The 22,512-nt window shown below is 45.2% G+C and overlaps 1 protein-coding gene and 1 long non-coding RNA gene across 2 annotated transcripts in view; one reads left to right on the top strand and one right to left on the bottom strand.

Moving 5' to 3' along the window:
- LOC144584742 (uncharacterized) overlaps positions 1 to 22,512 on the bottom strand; it is a 351,778-nt gene that overhangs the window by 11,707 nt on the left and 317,559 nt on the right. The gene's annotated exons all lie outside the window — the stretch shown is intronic.
- Positions 8,419 to 22,512, top strand: part of RBM19 (RNA binding motif protein 19) — a 108,614-nt gene continuing 94,520 nt past the window's right edge. Inside the window, exons 1-13 of the mRNA XM_020807346.3 lie at positions 8,419 to 8,592; positions 9,739 to 9,921; positions 10,406 to 10,537; positions 10,678 to 10,716; positions 12,629 to 12,830; positions 14,571 to 14,860; positions 14,961 to 15,041; positions 15,722 to 15,800; positions 16,229 to 16,300; positions 17,144 to 17,344; positions 18,022 to 18,152; positions 19,924 to 20,045; positions 20,847 to 20,943. Of these exons, the coding sequence (XP_020663005.3) occupies positions 8,557 to 8,592; positions 9,739 to 9,921; positions 10,406 to 10,537; positions 10,678 to 10,716; positions 12,629 to 12,830; positions 14,571 to 14,860; positions 14,961 to 15,041; positions 15,722 to 15,800; positions 16,229 to 16,300; positions 17,144 to 17,344; positions 18,022 to 18,152; positions 19,924 to 20,045; positions 20,847 to 20,943 (1,665 nt within the window). The 5' untranslated portion in view covers positions 8,419 to 8,556. The remainder of the gene's footprint in view (positions 8,593 to 9,738; positions 9,922 to 10,405; positions 10,538 to 10,677; positions 10,717 to 12,628; positions 12,831 to 14,570; positions 14,861 to 14,960; positions 15,042 to 15,721; positions 15,801 to 16,228; positions 16,301 to 17,143; positions 17,345 to 18,021; positions 18,153 to 19,923; positions 20,046 to 20,846; positions 20,944 to 22,512) is intronic.

Genomic DNA, 22,512 nt, shown 5'->3' with positions numbered 1-22,512 from the left:
ACAACAACCATCAAATCCCGGCCGTGAAAGCCTTCGAGAATACATCTCTGTACATTGTTAATTTTTCCAGTTCTTTATTTTCAACTGTGGCAGACCCTGGAATTGCAATGTTAATGATCCAGACATTTCTTCGATCTATTACTACTATGTCTGATGCCTTATGTTCAAGGTGTATGTCCATTTGGATCCTGAAGTCCCACAAGCCCTTGATGTTGTCATTTTATGACACCTTTTCTATCTGACGTTCCCACAGGCTTTTGGAGGCTGGCAAGTTATCTTTTTTGCATAATGACCAGTGAACTAATTTTGCCACTCTATCATGTCCCATTTCATAATCAGTTTGTGCAATCTTGATATTATTTCCAAAAAGAAGACATGTCACAGTGTTTTCTCACTTATTTGCTCAGGCTCACATGCATGGATATGTACAGGAAAACAGGCCTGCAACCCTTTGCACAGTTTTCTAGGTAGAGAGTACTCAGACATGGTTTACCATTCCTTTCTTCTGGGGGCATCCTGGGACTGTGCAGCTTGCCCAAGGCAACACAGGCTGGCTCTACTCAAAGAAGGTACAGTGGGGAATCAGACTTCCAGCACTCCAAATCTGCAGCCAGATTCCTAAACCAGACTGGGCTATCCAGTCAGCAGAAGTCATCTACAGAAGTCCTGTAAAGAAGCTCTTCTACCTAATCCACATGCTAAGTACATGTAAGGTTTTGCAAGACGATGATGATGATTGCGATTGCTCCCCAACGCCTCTTTCATCTCCTACTTTTGAAGTCTAAGCGATAAGCATGGGTCTCTTCTTCTTCAACATACTATGGCTCTGTGAGGGAGGTCAAGCTGAAGGATGGAGTGATGGGTCCAGGGATACGCAGTAGAGTTCCATGACTCTGTGGCCCTCCCAAGTCCCCATTCAGCACTTGGATACTGCTCCGACTCCGAGCATGCAAGTGTTGCGGGGAATACACTGGCGAAGCATTTAAACACACACAGGCACACACACACACACACACACACACACCAATTGAAACCATCTCTGAGCTCACCTAAGAAATACACAGACTTCTGTCGTGACAATTGTTTTGTGGCATTTGTTTATAATTTTTCTGCATTCTGCCTGAAGAAGTGAATTTATCCAAGAAAGCTTGCATGGGATGTTTGATTTTTAGTGCTCTAAATAAAAGTACCATCTCTTCTACACTCTACTCCTGTTCAAGTTTGCTCTTTTTAAAATTCCACCCTAAGAGGTGATACAAAAGGAAGACAGGTGTGTCAGCACTTGCAAGGGATCTTTGCTTTCTCCTTAAACTTGAGCACGACAACAGGCTCCTCATGGATTCAAAAGGCAGTGAAGGAGGGGTGCGCACAAACGTTTTGTTTTATCCATTGCATAGTGGGGGGGGGACCTCAATGCCCAATAACCGAGGTTCTGTGGGACATGTTTGTTTGTTTGTTTCCCACATTTCTCCTTAAAAAGGACCCAAGGCAGCTTACATTATGGAAATACAATATTAAAGCTAACAACAATGAGTATGCAAATACTAAAAAGGATCAAACAAATACCATACTAAAAAAAACACAAGCAACACCAAAACACCCTCGAAGCAGCAAGGTACAACAGGGAAATCTTGGCTGAAGAGAAAGGTCTCCTCCTCCTTGCGGAAGCACAGTAAAGATGGGGCAAGCATGGCCTCCTGTGGGAGGGAGTTCCACAGTCTGGGGGCAGTAAGTTACAAGGCAAAAATTCACGCCACAGGCAACCTTAAGAAGGGCATCTCTGAGCAGACACAGTCCTTGGAGGGACTCACTCTGGCTGCCTCCTGGTTGGTGCGTGGTCCCCTTCTCCTGCCGTTCTCTTTCTCTCCCCCCCTCCCCTCCGTGGCTGTTGGCCAAATGGCATGAGGGATGTTGGGAAGCATCTGTCCCGCCCAGCCCCCTCTTGCCACCCAGTATGCCCCCTCCCTCCCTCCCCTTGAGGACATGGCAGAGCCCTCCTGCCACCCCCCCTCACTCTGGCAATCTGCCCACAAGAGTCAAGACCTCACACTCTCATCTGGGCTGTGGAGAATTCAGTCACAGGGCCACAGGCATCCCATAATATTATTTCCTAGCAAGGTGACCCCTGCTCCTTGGCACTGTGCCGTTCCATGTCCAGTTCCTGAGATGAGCTGGGCTCTTAATTGTTTGTGACAGGTTGACTTGAGCGCACGGAAAGACCATCTTGTGAATGACCACAACATGCGCCCCCACACCGTCTCTTTCCAGATCCTCCCACGCGGGGCTTGTCTCCTTTCATCCTGAGAGCCGCGGGGAGACACAACCTCGAGGAAACCAGTGTGTGTGTGTGTGTGTGTGTGTGATTTTGTCTTCTTTTCTGATTGCCTACTCAGAAGCACCGGCTGAAATTTTAGGACAGGCAGCAGCCCAAGAGTTCTGTTCTACAGAATCCATTACTGTGTTTTTTTAACCTCTCGGTACCAACCTTAAATATTCCAGGTGTTGTTTAACCTTATTTCTTTGGTTTACCCATTTCCCTTTTCCTCGGATGAGCTCTAGGCAGCATACACAATGGCCCGCCTCCCACCTGTTATCTTCCTAACAAGGCTGTGAGTTAGGCTGAGCTGTTGGAGAGTAGCCCAAGGCTATGCCTGAGTGATGATCAAATCCTGGGTCCCCAGGCTAATGCTCTAAGCACTGCTCCCCACGGGCACATACATCTCCCCTATCATCTCTGTAGTGCTATTCGGAGCTGATGGGACCTGCCACTCACAGTATTTGGTGAGCACATGTTTGGGCACAGGAATAGTCATGTTTAGACTGAGTGTGTTTCTAGGCAGGGTTTTTTTTTTGTTTTGTAAATTATGCAATTGCAGTGTCTCATTCACAAATTATTCAAGGACTGTGGTTTTTTTTACCCTGAAGGACCTCCATATCCACAGGATCGGTATCTGTGGTTTCAGTTATCCATGGTTTACTCCAGCCTTATGTACAACATACAAGGTCTTGTGACCTTTGTCCCACCGCTTTGTATGTTGTATACAGAGTTTGCTACTCTCCACAGTTCCAGGCATTCACAGGACATCATGTCCTACTGTGCACACTTACCGGAACACAAGACCCACTAAGTAGACTGATCAAAATACTGTTTTATGGTGCATGGAATAGACATTATAGAAGCTGCCACAGTTCACTGTTCACTGGCAAAGCACCATTTGTACAATGGCTGCATGCCTGGTCATACATTGATTGCACACCCGGAATGCACTTGGCTGCCCTCTGTTGACTGCAAACAGTACTGTGCAATGAAATTCTCCAGAATCTGTACTAGGGGAGAGAAATGTTACTCTCTCCTGGAGAAGGTTCAGAAGAATTCAATGCTTGATTGGTGGAACTCCTCGAAGAGTCCAGAAACTGAAACTATTTTAGCTTAGTTACATCTTAGAATACTATGCTCATCTGCTGCCTGACTTGCCCTCTGCATATGCTCTGGAACTATGCTGAAGTTTTGCTAGCAGGTGAGTATTAGCTTAGGATAGCTAGATTTCTTATTTATTTTTGTGGGAGTGCTCTGGAATTGTTCTTGCCCCAAACCTTTTTAAATCCTCATTTGCTCCACAACTTTCTGACTGTGGCTGTAACTTTTGAAACAGCTTGGAAATGTTTTTCTTTTTAACTTTTTCCCCATCACTTTTAATAAAGTATAAAATTTTACAGCTGTTTGGTTAGTTTGAACTAGGAAGGTTGTTGGTATTCAAAACTAGACCTACTATGAGCCCATTTTGTGGGTACTTTGGCATTCCTAATTTACAGGATTGGCATGGGAGTTAAAGTGCTTAAATTTGTGTATTTTTGCTAAGTCCTTGGAGCACTACTTAGCCTGGGTGAAATAAGGTGTTGCCAGGGGACCAGGCAAGAATATCCACCCCCCCCCCCAGCCATCAGCACAATTGGTCCTCCTGGAGTTTACACACACCAGAAAAGTCTGAGCAGTGTGGCTGAGTGATTAGTGTGGGCCTCTCTGACTTGGCCTAATCTTGACTTATTGGTCCTGCCACTGGGATTAGGATCATTGTCATTGATGTGGCAGTAATTTTTAGCCATTAATACATGCACCTCAGTTCTGAGGTTCCCCAAAACTTCCCAGGCTGAAAGGGAGCTCTAGAGAGCCTCAGAACTTGAAGTCAGATGGAGAGGAAGCTTTAAATTAAGTTAAATATTACTGGTGGGCTTATGATATATCATCCTACATTGCCCAGCATAAAGTTACAACAATTGGGTTTCGGTCAGTGATTAATGAATCCATCCATGGATTCCACCCCTTTTCTACAATAAGCTCAAGGCAATACATATGAGGATGAAGTGGGGAAGAGGGGCATCATCACAACAAGAGTTTGGAAATTAACTTTTTAGGGTTAAAATTGTTAACATTTTAACTGAGCGAATTTGTATCATTAATTTACTATTTAAATGGTTAAAACAGAGAGATTTAAAAATTCTTAAACTGAAGTCCTCAATCTGGTGTATTCTTCTTATCAGACTGCATATCCCAAGATGCCATTATTAACTGAGTTATTAAGGTGTAATATGTTTGGAAAGTAAAATTGGTGTGGACTGCCCTCTGAACACAAAATTTCATTTACAAACAGTGATTTCTCTATCCTCAATAATACTGGCTTTGCCCATAATTATTTTATTGCTTTCACAAACTCTTTAAGCAGAATATTGCCAGAAGCTATTTCAGGGAAAAATAACTAGTCAGCAAAATCCCAGCCTTTCTCTTGCATGATTATTTCAAGCAAAAGTGTGTACCTGTTACGTTCTCTATGGAGAGAACATAGCAAAAATGATATTTAGCAACAGAAAAATTTTTAATGCTGCTTTTAAAATAGTCATTTTATAGCAGCTACATTTGCTTAGTCTGAAGAAAAGAAGATGGAGGGGAGATAGGATAGCACTTTTCAAATCCTTCAAAGGTAGTCCTACAGAGGAGGGGGCAGGATCTATCCTCAATCATCCCAGAGTGCAGGACATGTAATAATGGGCTCAAGATACAGAAAGCCAGATTTCAGCTGAATCAGGAAAAAACTTCTTAACTGTTAGAACAGTACGACGCATGACCTCGGGAGGTAGTGAGCACTCCAACGCTGGAGGCATTCAGGAGAAAAAAGGACCACCTTCCGTCAGATCTGCTCGGATCTAAATTCCTGCATTGAGCAGCAGCTTGGACTGAATGGCCTTCTAGGTCCCTCCCAACATCATTATTCTATCACTCTGTGATTCTCTTCACCCCATTTATTGTATTTCATTTGGGGGCAGAAGCAAGAAGTTTAATGTTAGTATGTTCAAATCAACACTTTATTTTCAAGCTCTACCAGCGGCCTTGCCAGGTAGGTCAGGTTTGAGAAAGAGGGACTGGCTCAAGGCCACTCCGACAGTTCAGGTGGTGAGAAAGAAGCAGATGTTTGCAGCCCCTCCAAACCACAAACATCTGTTGTTTTTATTGCTACTGTTACCTACTGTCAAGCTCCCTTTGATGTCATGGCTGCCTTACAAAACAATAACCTCCAGAATCTCTTATCATTAATATCACTGCTCAGCTCTTTCAGATCTGAGGCCATGGTTTCCTTTACTGGCTCAATCCATCGCATGCTTGGCCTTCCTCTTTTCCTGTTGCCTTCAACTTGTTCAGTCTTGATTTGATATAGGACCCCCTTATTATCTTTCTGGTGACCCACGGCATCCCTAAAGCTTTCCTTGAGCACCATATTTTGGATGAATCAATTTTTCCCCTACTCAGCTTTCTTCTCTTACGGCTAGTTATCCTGCTGCTTATTTTGTCTTAGGTTTAGAGGAGCTTCGAGCACCATCTGCTGCCCATTCTTGGTATTTTAAAACAAAAGTGACAGAAAAATACAGGTGCTGACAGAGCTAAGAAAAAAGAATAAATAAGGTACAGTTTATAGCCAGCCTCTTGTTAGCAGTTCTCAGTTGAACACCGTAGTTTGGAACTGGTACTATGGTGGACTACAGCTCCCAAAGTTCCCAAACAATGGTTGTGCCCATTTTGGCTGGCAGAGGTGTACCCGTGTGTGTTTTTGGCACTTCAGGTTCTAGAATTCACAAAGTTGATGCTGTAGAAATGGAGGTTTGGATCCCAGAGTTGTAGTCCAAAACTCAAATCCGTAACCCTTTACTGCTCAGAGTTCCGGGGAATTAGCAAATTTCTTAAGCTCAAGCAATACCTCCTTCCTGCTTTTCTTTACTGTGGTCACACCAACACCCACACGAGAGTTGGGTCTTTGTGGAGGTGGGGGCTCCCCATTTCTTGCTCGGTGCCATCAAGTTGTTTTTTTCCCCCTTTCTAACAGCTGATGTTGTGTTTGCTTCAACCGTGTCCTTCTGGTTTTTAATTGTTATTTTTTTCCAAAGTTTTCAAGACAAAAACAAATACAAACAACTTAGTGTACAATCTAAACCACCGTGCGCCCCATACCCACGGGATCCCTTGGAACAATACTTTTAATATGAACTTCCTTTCCAAAATTGTATTGATTGTTTAGAGGCTTTCCCCTTTCCTTTCATTAACACAAATTCAACAAATTTACCCCAAATAGCATGAAAAATATTTGAAATTCTTTCCCCTCTTTTCATCTTAAGTTCAGTAGTCAATTTATCATTCAATGCAATGTCCCATACTTCATTATACCAATCTTCTAATTTAATATCATTTTCATCTTTCCACTTCTACAAGTTTTTTTAATGAAGCCTTGCCACCGTTTCTTTTATGGAGTCCATTCAACTCATATTCGGCTTTCCTCTTTTCCTGCTGCCTTCAGCTTTTCCTAGAATTCTTGTCAGACAGCCCTGTTGCCCTATGGTGTGTCCAAATATTCTTCTGTATACAACATGCCCTTCACACAGCCTTCCACCATCTGGAGACCCTCTGAATGAATGGCTCTACAGCCCCCCCCCCCCGCTCTCCCATCTGCATTGCTGATGAAGCCACCTGCCTTTCAGGACCTGCTCTGCTTGGAGCCATGTGCCAGAACGCGTGGCCGGACCCTGGGAAGACCTAGGTTTCAGGTGGTGCCCAGCCATGGCAGGGTGACCTTGAGACAGCCACCGTGTTCCAGTTTTAACCCCACTGCATTGGCAAAGCAGCTACCATGTTCTCTAGACTCACAAAGAGAGTATGGCTCAATAAGAAGCGGACAGCATACACCAATATCCAGGTCTATAGAGCCTGTATCCTGAGCACACTCCTGTACTGCAGCGAGTCCTGGACCCTTTGTGAAAGGCAGGAGAGGAAGCTGAACACCTCCCATATGGGTAGCCTCCGACGCATTTTTGGTATCACCTGGCAAGACAAAGTTCCAAACAGAGTAGTCCTAGAACGAGCTGGAATATTCAACATGTATACATTACTGAAACAGCGACGTCTACGTTGGCTTGGGCATGTCGTGAGAATGGCTGATGGTCGGATTCCAAAGGATCTCCTGTATGGAGAATTAGTGCAGGGAAATCGCCCCAGAGGGAGACCACAACTGTGATACAAGGAGATCTGCAAGCGGGATCTGAAGGCCTTAGGAATGGACCTCAACAGATGGGAAACCCTGACATAGGAGTGTTCAGCCTGGAGGTAGGCATTGCATCGTGGCCTCTCCCAATTCGAAGAGACCCTTGTCCAGCAGGCCGAGGCAAAGAGGAAGTCACAAAAGCAGCAAAATCAGGGAGCTGGACAGGGGACAGATTGTACTTGTCTGGAAGAGATTGTCACTCTCGAATCGGCCTCCTCAGCCACACTAGACGCTGTTCCAAGTCCTCCATACAGAGCACGTTACCATAGGATGCCTAAAAAAATGCGCAGGTTGATTGCAAGGATGAAATGAAAAGGATACGAGCCCCAGATATGAAGACCCTGTGATATGGATGATGTGTTGCCAAGTCGGAAGGGCCCCAAAGCAATCTTTATAGGGTTTCGAAAGTATGGGAGGTACTTGAGCAGCGGTTTTGCCTCTTCCATCCCCATCACCCAGTGAGAGTCCACGGAACCAAAGCCCGTCCATCCCTCCATCCACTGCGCCACGCCAGGGATGTCTGTGAAGGCAAAGGACAGCAAGTGAATAAAGGCAACATCATAATGACCGAAAGCATATCAATGCAACTTCATATACCAGCAGAACCAAAGAAGGCAAAGGCCTTATATTTAACATTGTGGTTAAATATATGTTTGATAGTCTGTGAATGAATATATATTTTAGCGATTAACTGCCTCTCTCAGAACGATTCAGAAAATCCTTCGTTCTCAGAGAGGCCACGAAGAAGGAACCGGAAGTGTTGTGAAGAACTCGCTGAGTTTTCCATCCTCTTTGGGCGATTCTAACTCAGGTTCTTCGCCTTCCCCTCCAAGTGCGCAGGCGCGGAGGACTAGGCCCCCCTGCGTCACGTGATCGCACTGGACGCTGGCTCAAGATGGCGGCGCCCATGGAGCGGCGTGACTGTTTCTGATCGTTTTCCCCCTCCCTTAAACCGCGAGACTGTCGTTGTTACACTATGTCGCGACTTATCGTGAAGAACCTGCCCAACGGGGTAAGAGGGAGACGCGAGGCAGGCGGGGATGGACGTGGCCCGGGGCCCCCGTTTCTGTGGGTCGCTTTAGCGACTCCGTTATTTAAGTCGGGTGGGGTGGGGGGAATGGGGGTGTGCGAAGGTGGCGAAGAACTGGGGAGCAGGAATGCTAGGAGCACCCGCAGGTAGAGAGATGGCAGGAACAGTCGGGGGCTGCGTAGCTGTTTTATCTGGGGTCGGGTTGTGTGAAATGGAAAATCTACCCAAACCATGTAAACTGGAGAGAACTTTTTCTTCCTCGCTTGTCCATCTGGAACAGCGAGCTTTTTTCCTGAAAAGTGTATAAAACACAAGGCAGATGAGGGAATCATTTCACACAAAACACGAGATTCACACCTAAAAGGTGGTGCAATTGGCTCCCAGTTTGGGTAACTATAACAAAAAAAAGGGGCTTGGATAAATTTGTAGAATGTGTGTTTTATCTCTGGTCCATGGGGTCACGAAGAGTCGGACACGACTAAATGACGACGACGTGTTTTGTCAATAGCTGTTAGTCATGATCATTGCGTAATATGGACAGGATCACAGGAAGCATTACCTCCCACACGTGTGGAAGTGTAGGCTAGAAAGTAAAGTTTCTGACTGCAGGTTTGCTCATTTGTATTATATTATGGTTGTCTTGAAGTACTGTATGATTTTCTGCATATATATCCTATATAGACCATGAGGGAGTCATTTCCAGAAGCCCAAGGACCGCAAGACCCTTGCAGGAATTCTCCAGCTCCCAACATTCTCTCCCTGTCATGATTATTTTTTTAATCAAAAAATGGCCTCTGTGTCTTCTGAGATAAGGGCTGATTTCTCAACATTTTCTTTAAATGCCAGCCTCTTTTTTGCTTGTGAGTGATCTGGGTTTTTTGGGGTTTTTTTAAAGGAACAGAAGCACCAAGAGTAATGGCAATTTATACCATAAGCTATAACGTAGCACCTGTAAGACTCACTAGTTTTTTTTTTTCATGAGTTTTCAAGGTATGTGCTATGGGGTCTAGGTGCTTTGCCAACCCCCCCCCCCCCAGCATACATCTGCTAAATGGCCCATACCCCTAACATGAGAATTTTTGTCGTGATTGTAGTAAATCAAGTGGAGTCCTTTCCATTCTCCTCCAGATAAAAGAGGAACGCTTCCGAAACCTCTTTGCTGCTTTTGGGACACTGACGGACTGCAGTCTGAAATTCACCAAGGATGGCAAGTTCCGCAAATTTGGGTTTATTGGATTTAAATCTGAAGAGGATGCTAAAGCGGCCCTGGGCCATTTCAACAATAGTTATTTAGATACAGCGAGAGTTACGGTGAGATGCCTTTCACATGTATTGTGATGTCAAAATGCCCCATGCGTTTGTTGATTTTATTTTAAGTTGCTGGCAGCTTTCTGGGTCAGTAAAGAAACACTTGGGATCCAGTAGCTTTTGAGAAGAGCTTCAGAAATAGATGTAGCAGCCTTGATTTGATAAACAGGGGTTTATCAGACCAAAAATGGAATGTAGTGCCCATTAATGGAATACTTCCAGGGTTGTTAAACTACATTTTCCCTTTTATGTTCAAACCAGAAAATTAGTTTAAGCTGCAGTTATAACTGTCACTTTATGACATATTATTTGTATGTTTTAATTAATTGTACGCATTTTTGTGGCATAGATCATGATTCTATTCTTTTAGGTGCAGAGGTTTGTGTAAAGTTAAGAAAAAGAAGGGAGCACCTTTCCACGCTGCTCTCTCTGAATTAAGCATTGAATTACAGCTGACCTGTACTATAACGGTGTTGATGATTTTTAGGTTGAGTTCTGCAAATCTTTTGGGGATCCTCTGAAACCTAAAGCATGGAGCAAACATTCCCAAAAGCCACTACCATTAAAGGAGCCTCCTGAAAAATCCATAACGAGTTCAGGTCATAAAGATGCAAAGAAGGTAAGATGATGTATTGATTTGTTACTGCTTTACAGTACAGATTTTCTTTTTGCAATACTCTCTTGTTTTCCTTGGATCTGACTTCTTGCCATTTCACAGCAGTTCTGTTTCTCTCCCCCCCCCCCGCAATTCTTTTCCAGAATAAAAAGAAGAACAATCAAACAGGAGTGTTAAAAGAGGTAAGCGTAAATTATTTGCAAAGATAAATGAGAGGAGTTGATCCTCGGCAGTGTCTAATGTTGACTGTCACAAGGCAATGAGGAGTTGATTCTTTGGCTAGCATTCTTTGAAACCATAGAACTGAGATTGTTGAAAATCATAGGTAGAGATGGGTATGAACTTAAGTTCCCTTCCCCGACTCCCTGGTTGATTCCCCCACCACCAGCAGCCAGTGCACGCTCCTCTCCTCCCCTTTGGCTGTTTGACCAGTTCCCCAGCAGGACCACAGCTTCCCTATCCCGCCTCTTTGGCTGATGGCTCACTCAGACAAAGAGTCGGGACAAACAACCCTGAGCTCCTGCCAGGACTGGATGAGTAGCTGAAGAGGAGGAGAGGAGCGCGCTCCGAATGGTGAGTGGACCATTGGCCAAGGAGGTGGGGGGATGCGCAGCACCTCTGGCCCTGCATGTAAAAAATGGAATGAACCTCTGAATCTATATGTATGTCCATCTGTAATCACGTGTTAGTTTGCTGCTCAAAGAGATAGCTTACCAGAACATATGTCCATGCCACTATGGTTTGGAAGCAACACAGCTGACATTGAGTAGGTCTGTTCTGCCAAAAGGGTGGTGGTCCAATTCTCTTGTAAAAAGAAAAAAAAAAGCCCTACTAATGTCCATTTATCATAATTGCTCTGTGTATATATGTACGGTATTAGTGGGAATTCATGGGCAAAGACTGGTGTAACCCAAATGGCTAGATTAGCGATAAACCATCTGTTGCCCTCCAAGTATTAAGAACTGCAACACCTATAAATCCAGCCTAGCATAGGCAGTGGTGGACTATGGCAGTTGTAGTTTAGATCCTCTGAAGGGCCCTAATTGCCTCTCTGTGCTCAGAATGTATGCCGAGAAAATGGAACACTTACTAAATTAGTGCTAAATGGGACAGTGCAACATTGTGCCTGATGGCAGTAGTTCCAGAAGCCCAATCTACCTCCAGGATGGAGTGGTAGACTGGACCCCAGATTTTCCAGAGGTCTGATGTCCCTCCTTTAGGTAGACGAGGTCCCTGTGGAGCACACATAGTGGACACCTTAGCATTTTTGTTACAACAAATTGAGATTAAATGGGGGAGTGCTGTATTACTCCACTAGCTTGGTAGCCTCAGCCAACAAGATGCTGGATACAGGTAATTCGGTGAAGATACGTACAGGTGTGATCACAGAGATTTATTTTGAGTACCAGAACTGAACAGCGGTCATAGTGCTTCCATAGATGAATGTGTTCCTCCTCCCTATCAAGCAGACAAAAGCATGTTCTGAACGGAGCATAGGAAAGCAACACAAGAAATGCTAAGCTCTCTGTCCTTGTTCTGCCAACTTTCAGCAGGCTAATCGGCACCTTTGTGGGTTACTCTGGGTTTAGTTAGAATGGGAATGGTAATCTTCTGAAACCTGTAAAAATGTTGTGTTCTTGTTGGCCGACTGACATTATTTTGATATATGCACAGTCTTAAAATTAAAAGGTTTTCTCAGCCCAGAAATTTGTATTTGAGGTACCAGCACTGGATGGCACTAACATTCTTTTACAGAAAACATCCTCTTCTTTTGTTCTGTTGCTAATTTGACAGTACAAAGAGGGAGATGTTTTGCAGCTGCTGTTGTAGAATAATTGGTGGTCCGAAATCTATGCCTTCCTACTCCCTGGCAATCAGAGATCTACTGGAAGGTCCTGATCTATCCTTGGTCCAACCTTCCATGTGGCCACCAGGTGATCCTTTTTACTGGTAGCACTAGGAGTTGAACGTGGGTCCTTCTGCATATACGAAGCTCAATTATGGTGCTGGCGTCCCTTTGCATAAACTCTGACTTGACTTGGCTTTCCTGCTTTTCTGCCCCCCCCCCCGAACATTGCCACCGTTTTCCTTCAGCTGGAAGGAGAAGAGGCCTTCCAAGACTTCCTGGCAGTGCACCAGAAACGGTCTCAGGTGGCCACGTGGACCAATGACACAAAAGCAGAGAAACCCAAGAAGAGTGAATCCAAGTTGACAGATGATTATCTGAACTTTGATTCCGATGAATCGGGCAGCCTGAGCGAGGAAGAACAAGGACAAGAGGATGGAGTTGCCGGAGGTAATTGCTACGACCCCTTACCCCAGTGAGGTCGCTTTCATTGGTGTTCTTTATGTGCAGACCAGTGCTTTAGAGCAGCCGTTCTCGAACCTTTTTTTGGCCACAGCGATAAACACAATATGAAAAAACTATAGGCCCAATCAGGACCGTACAAGTTGCATACCAAACCTTTTAAGGTGGTGTGTGAGAAGGAGGGCGAGAGGATCAGACCCAAGAGGGAGCCCAAGACCAGCAGGAGAAAAAGACAGGAACTGAAGAGAAGAGCAAGCCTCCAGTTGGAGCGGAGAGGAAGAAAGAGGAGGAAGGACAGAAGGCGAGAGAGGGGAAAGGGCAGAGGAAGGAGGGATGGCAAGAAGGAACAAGTGGAGCCAGGGCGACAGGAGGCGCGGGAGAGGAAGAGAGGGGGAAGCTGGAACTGGAGAAGCGAAACAGGAGGTGAAAGAGTTGCCGCAAGGACCAAGGATGGATCTGGCTTGAGATCCCTGGGCTCATAAGTGGGAAAAGGGTTAGGGCACCAAGGGAAGAAGTGGAAAGATGCGGCAAGAACCCACCCCCATGAAAACCTTCCTACTGGGGAGCAAAGGAGAGCCAGGAATGGAGCTGGAAGATACAGAAAGAGAGGGAGAGAGCAGGGGAGGAGGGGGCCTTCCCTCGAGACAACCCACCCACAACCTGGTGGGGAATTGCCTCGACAAAACAATCAAGGCCGGGTGGACAGGTGAATCATGGCCCCTGTCGTGCCTGCAGGAGTCAGGAGACCTGTGGGAAGAACTGACACGGGTGGCTGGGAGGAATTTGACTGTGGGGGGCGGCCCAAGCTCTCAGAAGGGGCACATTTGACATAAAGCGTGGTGATGACCCCTCGATCTTACTGACCAGTGCTAATCTGGCTTTGCCCTTGCTGTCAAGAGATTGCGGGGTAATTGGAAAGTGGAGAGAAAAATTGCCGCCCTTTTGAGGATCGGGGGAGCCCAGAAAGAGGAGCTCTACCCCTTTCCTAGACTTAGAGAAAAGGGGTGGGGGTGGGGTGGGGGAGATTGTAGATGCTACATTGGTGCCAGACTGGACAGGTGAGTGATAAGCTCTCTAGATGGTCGCAAGAGAGGGCAAAGTGAGGCTGAAGTGGTTTGCAAAGAGCTTAGGAAGAGTCATGCAGGATGAGACCCAGGGCTTCTCTGTTCTAGCATTCTGTTTCTCCAGTAGCCTCTGGGAAGGCTGCCAGCAGCACCTGAATGCCAACGCATCCTTTGCCCCACAGATATGCTCTCTCTTAAACTAGAGGGAAATATGCATCAACACGGTCACTCAAAATGTGTATGGCAGGGACACGGGGACTGACAACAAGCGAGTGGATGAGGAGACTGCCCATCATTGAAACTAAGGACAGAAGGAACTGGCAGCAGACACAGGGAAGCATTCCCAGCATGGCGTAATGCCAATTTTCCTGCTCCTCCACTTATTTTCCTATGTGTATGCTCATCCCCCTTTTACCAAGACTTCCAAGTTGGTGCCCATCGTGAAATTTCATGATGGCAAATTTGAGAGGCTGTTGCCTAAATAGCATTCCCAGTCATAAAGGTAATGCAATTTTGCAAAGCTGCTTGCCCCCTTCAAACACCAGTAGAAAAAGCAAAATATACTTAAGCTATATAGCCCAGGTTAATCAAATCTAGTATTTTTAGATAGGTACTTTAAATCTGCAGGATAGATAACTGTTTGGTTTTCCTTCCCAACCGGCAGAGAAAGAGAGAAGTTTGGAAGGAAAAGCGGCCGCCAGACGGGAGCTCTCCGATATGGACTACCTGAGATCCAAAGTGGTGAAGAGTGGTGAGGACTCAGCCTCATGTGAAGAGGAGAGTGATGATGAAGAGATGGATGATCAGGAGCCAAGGGAGGGAGTAAAGGAGGATGAGAAGAAGGAAAATAAACCGATTGACAGCGAAACAGCGGATTCAGGTCTTATGCCAGAGTCTGGACTGGACGACCAGAGAATCATTGCAAAGGGCAAGAAGCCAAAAGCCACCTCCCAGGTGTGCCCCAGTCCAGTCCTTGACAGTATCTCAGACTTTTTTGTGATCTTGTTTGATTTAGGGTTTCTGACTGAGAGTACCAATGTCTTGCTTGCTACAGGTGAAGACTTCAGCCGGTGCAAATGAGCCCACCACGCCGTACACAGTAAAGCTGCGGGGTGCCCCATTCAATGTCACAGAGGTAAACATCCTTTACGATACTTCATTTCCTGACATGGCATGATATGAAATGCAAATGGAGATGAAATTATAGCCTTTACCCAGGGGTGGTCTAGATTTGAGGGTCTCAGTACACTTTCTGCAGTCCTGGGACCTCCATATTGACTAAACTCCCCCTCCAGTTTTCCAGATTGGGGGGAAAATCCATAGTTTTGGCTGAAATAAGAGGTGTGCATACATATAAAGGCGCACCATGCCATGTTTTAGAGGTGAATCTTTCCAACTGGAGGTGCAGTTGTCCTATCTTGGTGAATGTCCAGGGAGCTCCGAACCCCACAAAGATGGCTTAGGGCGAAACCTACAAGTCACATCATTCCCACCCTGCTTTATTCAGTAATCGGATAGAAGCCGGTACTAGGGTCATTTGGCCTGAGGTTGGTCAAGGAGAGAGAGAGAGAACAGATTTCTGGCTCAAGGTGTGGTTCTGAACTCAATAAGGGGGAAGAACCTGGATTTGTCAAGCCCCAGTTGAGCACTCATTTGCACCAACTATGTGGATTCACTGCAGAATCTCAGTTCTTTGTTTGCTCACATGTTGGCAGCGGTGAGAGATAAGAGTTGGAGGTTTAGCATGACTTTTATGAGACTCGGGTAATAGCAGGCCCTGTTGTATTAAATGACTTGACCTTCATTTGTCCGTAGCAAAATGTGAGAGAGTTTCTTGTTCCGCTTCGGCCAGTGGCAATCAGATTTGCAAGGAACGCCCATGGAAATAAGACAGGTAAGAGCTGGCCTCTTCCATTTGCAAAGTGCTTCCTTTTCAAATGCTGTCTGTGTGCTCCTTCTTTTTTAAACTGGATATTTCAGACATATGTGGCTGCGCCAGGTACGTCCTTGATCCTTGCTCTAAATTTAGTGTTTTTGCTTTGAGTAAAGCAGAAAGAAGGCAAAACAAGATCCCCCCAGGAAGAGTTTCTCTGCAGGCTGCAATCTTGTGCATACTTGCTTGGGACTGACCCCCACTGAACCAAATGGGATTTACTTTTGAGTAGACCTTTTCAATTTTGCACTGTACATTTCAAAGCCTAATATGAAAGTTTTCCCCATTCTTTGCTGGCTTTTTGCCAGATTTTTAAATCTGTTTTTATGCGGTGGATGCCGCACTTAATAAGGTTCTTCTCTTCATTATTTTGTTCTTTGCTTTCCCAGGCTATGTGTTTGTTGATTTTAACAGTGCAGAAGAGGTGCAGAAAGCATTGAAACGGAATCGTGAATACATGGGTTTGTATCCTGCTGTTTTGTTACAGTTCTGTATGACATTTGCTTTGCCTGCAAAGCACAGCCCCATTTCACACATTTTAAATTTTTTTCACAATATTTAGAATATTATTAAAAGTAATATTAAGTACTGCTTTTTAAAATGAACATAGGTTGTGGTAAGAGCAAGCACCCAGCCCATTTAGCCAACAGGGTCAGACTTAGGCTAGAAGGTACTGGGTTCAAATGACAGGTGTGCTCATTCAGATTTTATTCAGAAACTGAAGAGGATATCTCTTTCTGGAAGAAAGCACAGAGGCCTGGCATGGCAGCTGCTTTTGTGTTAGAGGAACCATCAGTGATTGGCAACTGGGTGACAGTGTCTAGAAAATGCATGAAAAGGGAAAGATCTAATTAAGGAGTAACTTGGATGGCTCCCAGGAAGGTGGAGAGGAAGGAAGCAAGCAGGTGTGAACTTTGCCTGCACAGTAAGAGCCTGAGCAGTAGTTGATGGCACTGAGTGTCCCAGGCCTGAAGCCCTTGTTCTCCCCCATCTTCAGCCTTTTTCTTTATTCTGACAAATTCAAATAAATGCAAGCAGCTTAAATTATTTGGATGCAAATTGAATTGGGTGGCCTGCAAATTGCTCACAGCAGAGGTAGGACAAATGATTCGTGCTGAATCAAAGCAGATGGGTGTTCACACATCCCTGGTTCAAATCCCTGTTTTGCTTTGCAAGCTCAGTGGCCCCGTCACACTCATTCTCCCACCGAGGTGCTCTTTGGAAGATCCCTGGAGTGGGTGGCTGACCGTCTGCCATCTCTCTCCACACCCCGTGTTCTTCATCCTCCGTTCTGTGTTTGACAGGCGGCCGATATATTGAGGTGTTTGCAGAGGAGAACACGACAAAGACGAGACGTTCATCGAAGAGTCCAGCCCAGCCCTGGCAAAGAACAAAGAAGGACAACGAAGAGGAGGAGGACCTCTCTGAGTCGGGAAGGCTCTTTGTGCGAAACCTGCCTTACACCTGCACTGAGCAGGACTTGGAAGGGCTGTTTACCAAATATGGTCAGTCGCCCTCAAACTTTTCTCCAGTCTTTGTCTCAGTTGTTTTGAATGTTTTAAGAGCAGGGTTTTGGAAACATTTTATCTGAAGTTATGAAAAGCTGAAAAGTCTTTAGTAAAGCATCTGGAAACCAAGCCCTGTGAAGAATGATTGAGGGCGCTGGACGGTTTAGGCTGGAAAAGAGAAGGCTGACAGGCGATAGGACAGCCATTTTCAAATATTGGAGGGGATGTCACATGGAAGATGGAAGCTAGTTGGAGGGGAGGCCTGGAAGTGCTGGGTTCAGATTCCAAGGAAAGAGATTTGTAACTAAGCATTAGGAAGACTTTTTCTGATGGTAAGAGCTGTTCCATACTGGAATGGAAGGTGGTGGACCTTCCTTCACTGGAGATTTCTAAACAGAATCTGGATGGCTCTGTCATGGATGCTTCCGCAGCAGATTTTCCCCCTTAGGGAATGTGTTACACTTGATGACCTTTGGGGATCCCTTCGTGCGCTACAATTCTTTGATTCTGGGACCCATTCATAGAGGATCTTGGATCCCGTTCCCAGCCTCCTCTGGTCCCAGTAACCTGCCCATCACCCTTTTAAACAACGTACAGATTTGGAAGTAGGGATGGACTTAAGGTCACATCTGGTGCTATATGGTTTTTCTGACGGATGTTCATGTCTCCCGCAGGGCCTCTGTCTGAGATCCACTTCCCAATTGATGGCCTGACCAAGAAGCCCAAGGGCTTTGCGTTTGTCACCTACATGTTTCCTGAGCATGCGGTGAAGGCCTTTGCAGAAGTGGATGGACAGGTTTTCCAGGTACAGTTCATCCGGAGAGACTTTAATTCCAACCAGCCTCCAGATTGTTCCAGCTGGATGTCTGCTAACGGGGAACCGGAGCGCAAAGCCTTGGATGCCAACTTTAAGGCCACAGGCTGGTTCTTAAGGGTAGAAGGGAAGGAAGAGGGCAGCTTGCATGTGGCTGCATTAAAAGAATACTGTATTAGAGCAGCTGGAAGCTTCCAGGAGCAGCTTATTTTTGTAATTCATAAATGATAGTTTCCCTGCCCTTTGTTTCTGTCCACAAGAGACTAGATGTGAACATCTAATCACTGATAGTTAGGATTCCCGCCCCCCCCCCCAGTACTACTACTGCTGTTTTTTTTTCTTTTCTGTCTTCTTTTTAATTTCTGGTTTTAATGCAGTTCACTGTAATACCCTGGAACCTTTCTGCTTCTGGTAAAGGTGTCTCTGAGGTAGCTCAGACCTACTGGTCAATTTTGTAACACTAATTATGGAACCTGTAAACATTATTGTGGGAGAATGGCTGGCCAGAGGGTTGTAGAAGCAGCAGAGAAAGAAAAAGCATTTCCAAGCCTCTATACCCTTTTCCTTTTTATCCTCCTTCTGTTCTCCTTAACTGTAGATATGGGATATTTATATTGATATCCCTGGGGATATGAATACAAATATTGGTACCATATTGTGGTGCTGGAGGAGACTCTTGAGAGTCCCCTGGACTGCAAAGAGATCAAACCTATCCATTCTGAAGGAAATCAAGCCTGAGTGCTCACTGGAAGGACAGATCCTGAAGCTGAGGCTCCAGTACTTTGGCCATCTCATGAGAAGAGATGACTCCCTGGAAAAGACGCTGATGTTGGGAAAATGTGTAGGCTAGAGATTAAAAAGAGGCCCCTTAATAACAGTTTTAAGGATTTGGGTGGAGAGATTTGTCCTGGAGAAGAGATCATTTTGTCATCTTCAGATCGCATCCCACCCCCCAGCTAATATTTTTTATTTATTTTGCATACATATTAAAAATTAGTTTCATATGTTTTCATATATTTTAATTTATTAGTGTTTTTCGTTCATTGCTTCACTCCCCCACCCTCTTCGTCCCAACCCCGTTTATGTAGTATCTTTAAAACTTGTTACTTAAACCATAGTAATTTTAGCCTCTAAGAGGGGAAATCTTCTCAGTCATTCATAGTTTTGCATGGACGAATAGTATCTCTGTGGATTGAGGAGGCCCTTTGTTGTCTCTCCTATTCATATTGTTTATAAATGGGTGCCAATCCTTGGCCGTTGGGAGTCATCTTCAGGTAGTTGGAAAGCTACTTTTACCATCCTGATGTTTTGGAGACATGGCAGAACAGCCATTGACCAGGAATGATAGCAACTGAAGTCCAAGGCAAGTGGGTGGTCAGAGATGGAAGCCCACTGGCTTAGAGAGTGGAGCAGATATGTTTTTGTTCAGCTCTTTTGGGTAAGACCTGAACGAATGCGAATGAACTGTAGGAAAGCAATTTTCAAGGAGCTTGGTGGTGAAGCATGTTGTTTGACACTGGGACAGACTCTCTTGGCATAGGGATTCTACACGAAAGATGTTTTTTCTTTTTAATTATTGTTTTCTTTTAAAGCAGGGGCTGAATGGGGAGCCACTTGAACTGATGTATTAGCGGGTTTCCTATCTCAACAGCAGGTTGGGCTCTTCCCTTGAGTGCCCATTCAGCTCCAGGGTTCCTTTGGGGGTCTGCAGGCCTGTTAGCTTCTAGAGGTATTCTAGAAGAGATTCTGTCTTGCCTCTTAGGGCCGAATGCTGCATGTCTTGCCGTCCACCATTAAGAAGGAAGAAGCGGATAACTCCTCAAGCGCGGGGTCCTCATCCTATAAGAAGCAAAAGGCATCCAAAGATAAAGCGAACAGTTCCAGGTTTGTGCTCAGGAGATGCAGCGTTCTTTTGGGGCTTGTAAAAAAAATGGTCTGGACAGAGTAGCGGGGAGACTCTTCTAAGGAGAAGAGGTGGAGTGCAGCTAGGTGGGTTTCCCAGGTGATGCCTAAGATGGCTTCAACCCATCTTTGTTTAGTTAGAGATGGAGAATGGGGAGCCCTCCCGATGCTTACGAGCTGCAGCTTCTGTCTGCCAAACCAGCGTTCCTGTTGGGAAGGACCATGGGAGTTAAGTTCACAACATCTAGAGGGTCATTGTCTCCTGTCTCTGGCTCCAAAACAAAACACAAAGTCAAAACAAAAGAATATGGGCAGAAGTGGCTAGGAGCCTGTATTTACATGCTTCTCATAGAGGAGGGACCGATATAGTCTATACTTAACCTTTTCTATGACTAGCACAAAGCTAAGCAAGCCAGCAAAGGGAGTGTCTTCCACCAATGTCTTGTCTTCTATGAGTTCCCCTTGTATGGAAGCCCACTCAGTGGATTGGCAACTAGACAGTTAGTCTAAATGTAACACTGAGCCTGGTGGTTTCTGTGTCACTTCTTGGTCCTCCAACTGGTTTGACCAGCAGCTGCCATCAGCACTGCTCCCCCCCCCCCTCCAGCCACAGCATGGCCAAATCACAAGGGGCTTGTGGCCACTGTAGTCTAAATGGGTTCCCATCCCTGCTGTCAGGTCACTTCCTGGCTGATATGAGATCTGAGCTAAGAAGGGATCTGTGGTCGGTCTTGTTGTCTTGCGCCTGTTGGCCGGCGGTCATCGCCCTTCTTCCCCCTCTAGCTCTCACAACTGGAACACCTTGTTCATGGGGGTGAACGCTGTGGCAGAGGCCGTTGCGGAGAAGTACGGTGCCCCAAAGAGTCAAGTGTTGGATCACGTAAGTTCTTTGCTTTCTTTTCAGCCAATTCTGTTGTGTCTTCTTCTAAAGTTCATTTTCTTTTTCCTAAATTTATTACTTCATTGCCACGTTTGGCGTCTCTGCCTGTTCTGCTGCTCTTTGTTCTTATGTTATTTGATGTGGTCTTTTCATACTGTGGTGGTTTTGATTCTTAGATTGCTACCTAAGAGCACTTCCAAATTAGCCCGAAAACGACGGTTGAAACTGTCTCACACAGAGAGAACAGCACATCGTTTAGCAACATACCATTATGAATTAGCTACGAGAAAGGCAAAGATTTTAAAACTTTTGAGTGGTTCTGTGGGCTGGTCTCTGATTTAGGGCTTCAGAATAGATCCAATTTTGTAGTGATTTTGGCCCCATCAGATTTGATTTTTGTCCCAGATCTAAGCTGATATGTAACCTGTCTGTTCACTTCTATTGGAAAATCAAAAAGCTATACAGTGGTGCCTCGCTTAATGATTGCCTCGCTTAATGAGGAAATTGCTGTACGATTAGGTTTTTGCGATTGCAAAACGATGGTTAAAATGGGGTTTTTTCGTTTAACGATGATCAGTTCCCTGCTTCGGGAATCGATTTTCATTTTACGATCGTCGGGTTTCAAAATGGCTGCTGGCTGAAGAAAATGGCCCCCCACTGTTTTCTAGGATGCATTCCTCGCTTTACAGGCATCCGCCGTATGGAGGATCTTCGCTGGACGAGCAAGTATTCAGCCCATTGGAATGCACTGAACGGTTTTCAATGCGTTTCAATGGGTTTTTTATTTTGTTTGATGATGTTTTTGCTCTACAGTGATTTCGCTGGAATGAATTAACATCAAGCGAGGCACCACTGTACATGTTTTGATTTTGCATTGAAGTACATGAAATTTGGAGGCATCCTGGACCCTAAAGAGGGGAGACATATCTGCTAAATTTCAGACAGCTAGTTCAGGTGTTTGGTATTCAAACACTTCCAGGTTTGTTTGATCCCCTAACCCTCCCCCTAAAAAGAATGAATAGGCTGAAGTCATTTGTGCCCCATCCAATTTGTTTTGTGCTCTGGACACAAGACTGGTCTGTAAATTCTCCTCACGTTGCCCTGGAACTGCATCTCATTCTTCATCTTCAGTCTGGATAGCACGTTAAGTCAGTGCAAATTGGGCCAATTCAGTGAGTAATTTGGGGGTTTGTCCAAAAGCCCTACTTTTCAATCTTGCTGCTAGTTTGAATTTGGCTTTCTATACCAAACTATTTTATTTGGTGGTGGTGGTGGTTTTATCCTTGATATTCTGCGCTTTCAATCTTTGTTTTACTGCCTTATTCTTGTGTACTGAAGTGTCTTACATATTTAACACACGGTATGTCTCCCAGAAATCTTCATTTAGTAGGTAGCTTAAATATAAATGAAAGTCAGCTGCAGTTTCTAAGACAAGATAAACCCAAGCCCATGCGTGAAGTTTGTCCTTGTGTGTATTCTTCAAGGCTGTATTAAAGATCTGTGTTTATGTGACCACGCGCAGATCTCTTCAGAGAGAATGTCATCGCCATGGGCCTGCCCCTGTGATGG

This window comes from Pogona vitticeps, chromosome 14 (genome assembly GCF_051106095.1).
Source record: "Pogona vitticeps strain Pit_001003342236 chromosome 14, PviZW2.1, whole genome shotgun sequence".
Lineage (NCBI taxonomy): Eukaryota > Metazoa > Chordata > Lepidosauria > Squamata > Agamidae > Pogona > Pogona vitticeps.
Note: the sequence above shows the minus strand (reverse complement) of the source record. Positions and strands in the feature narration are given on the sequence as shown.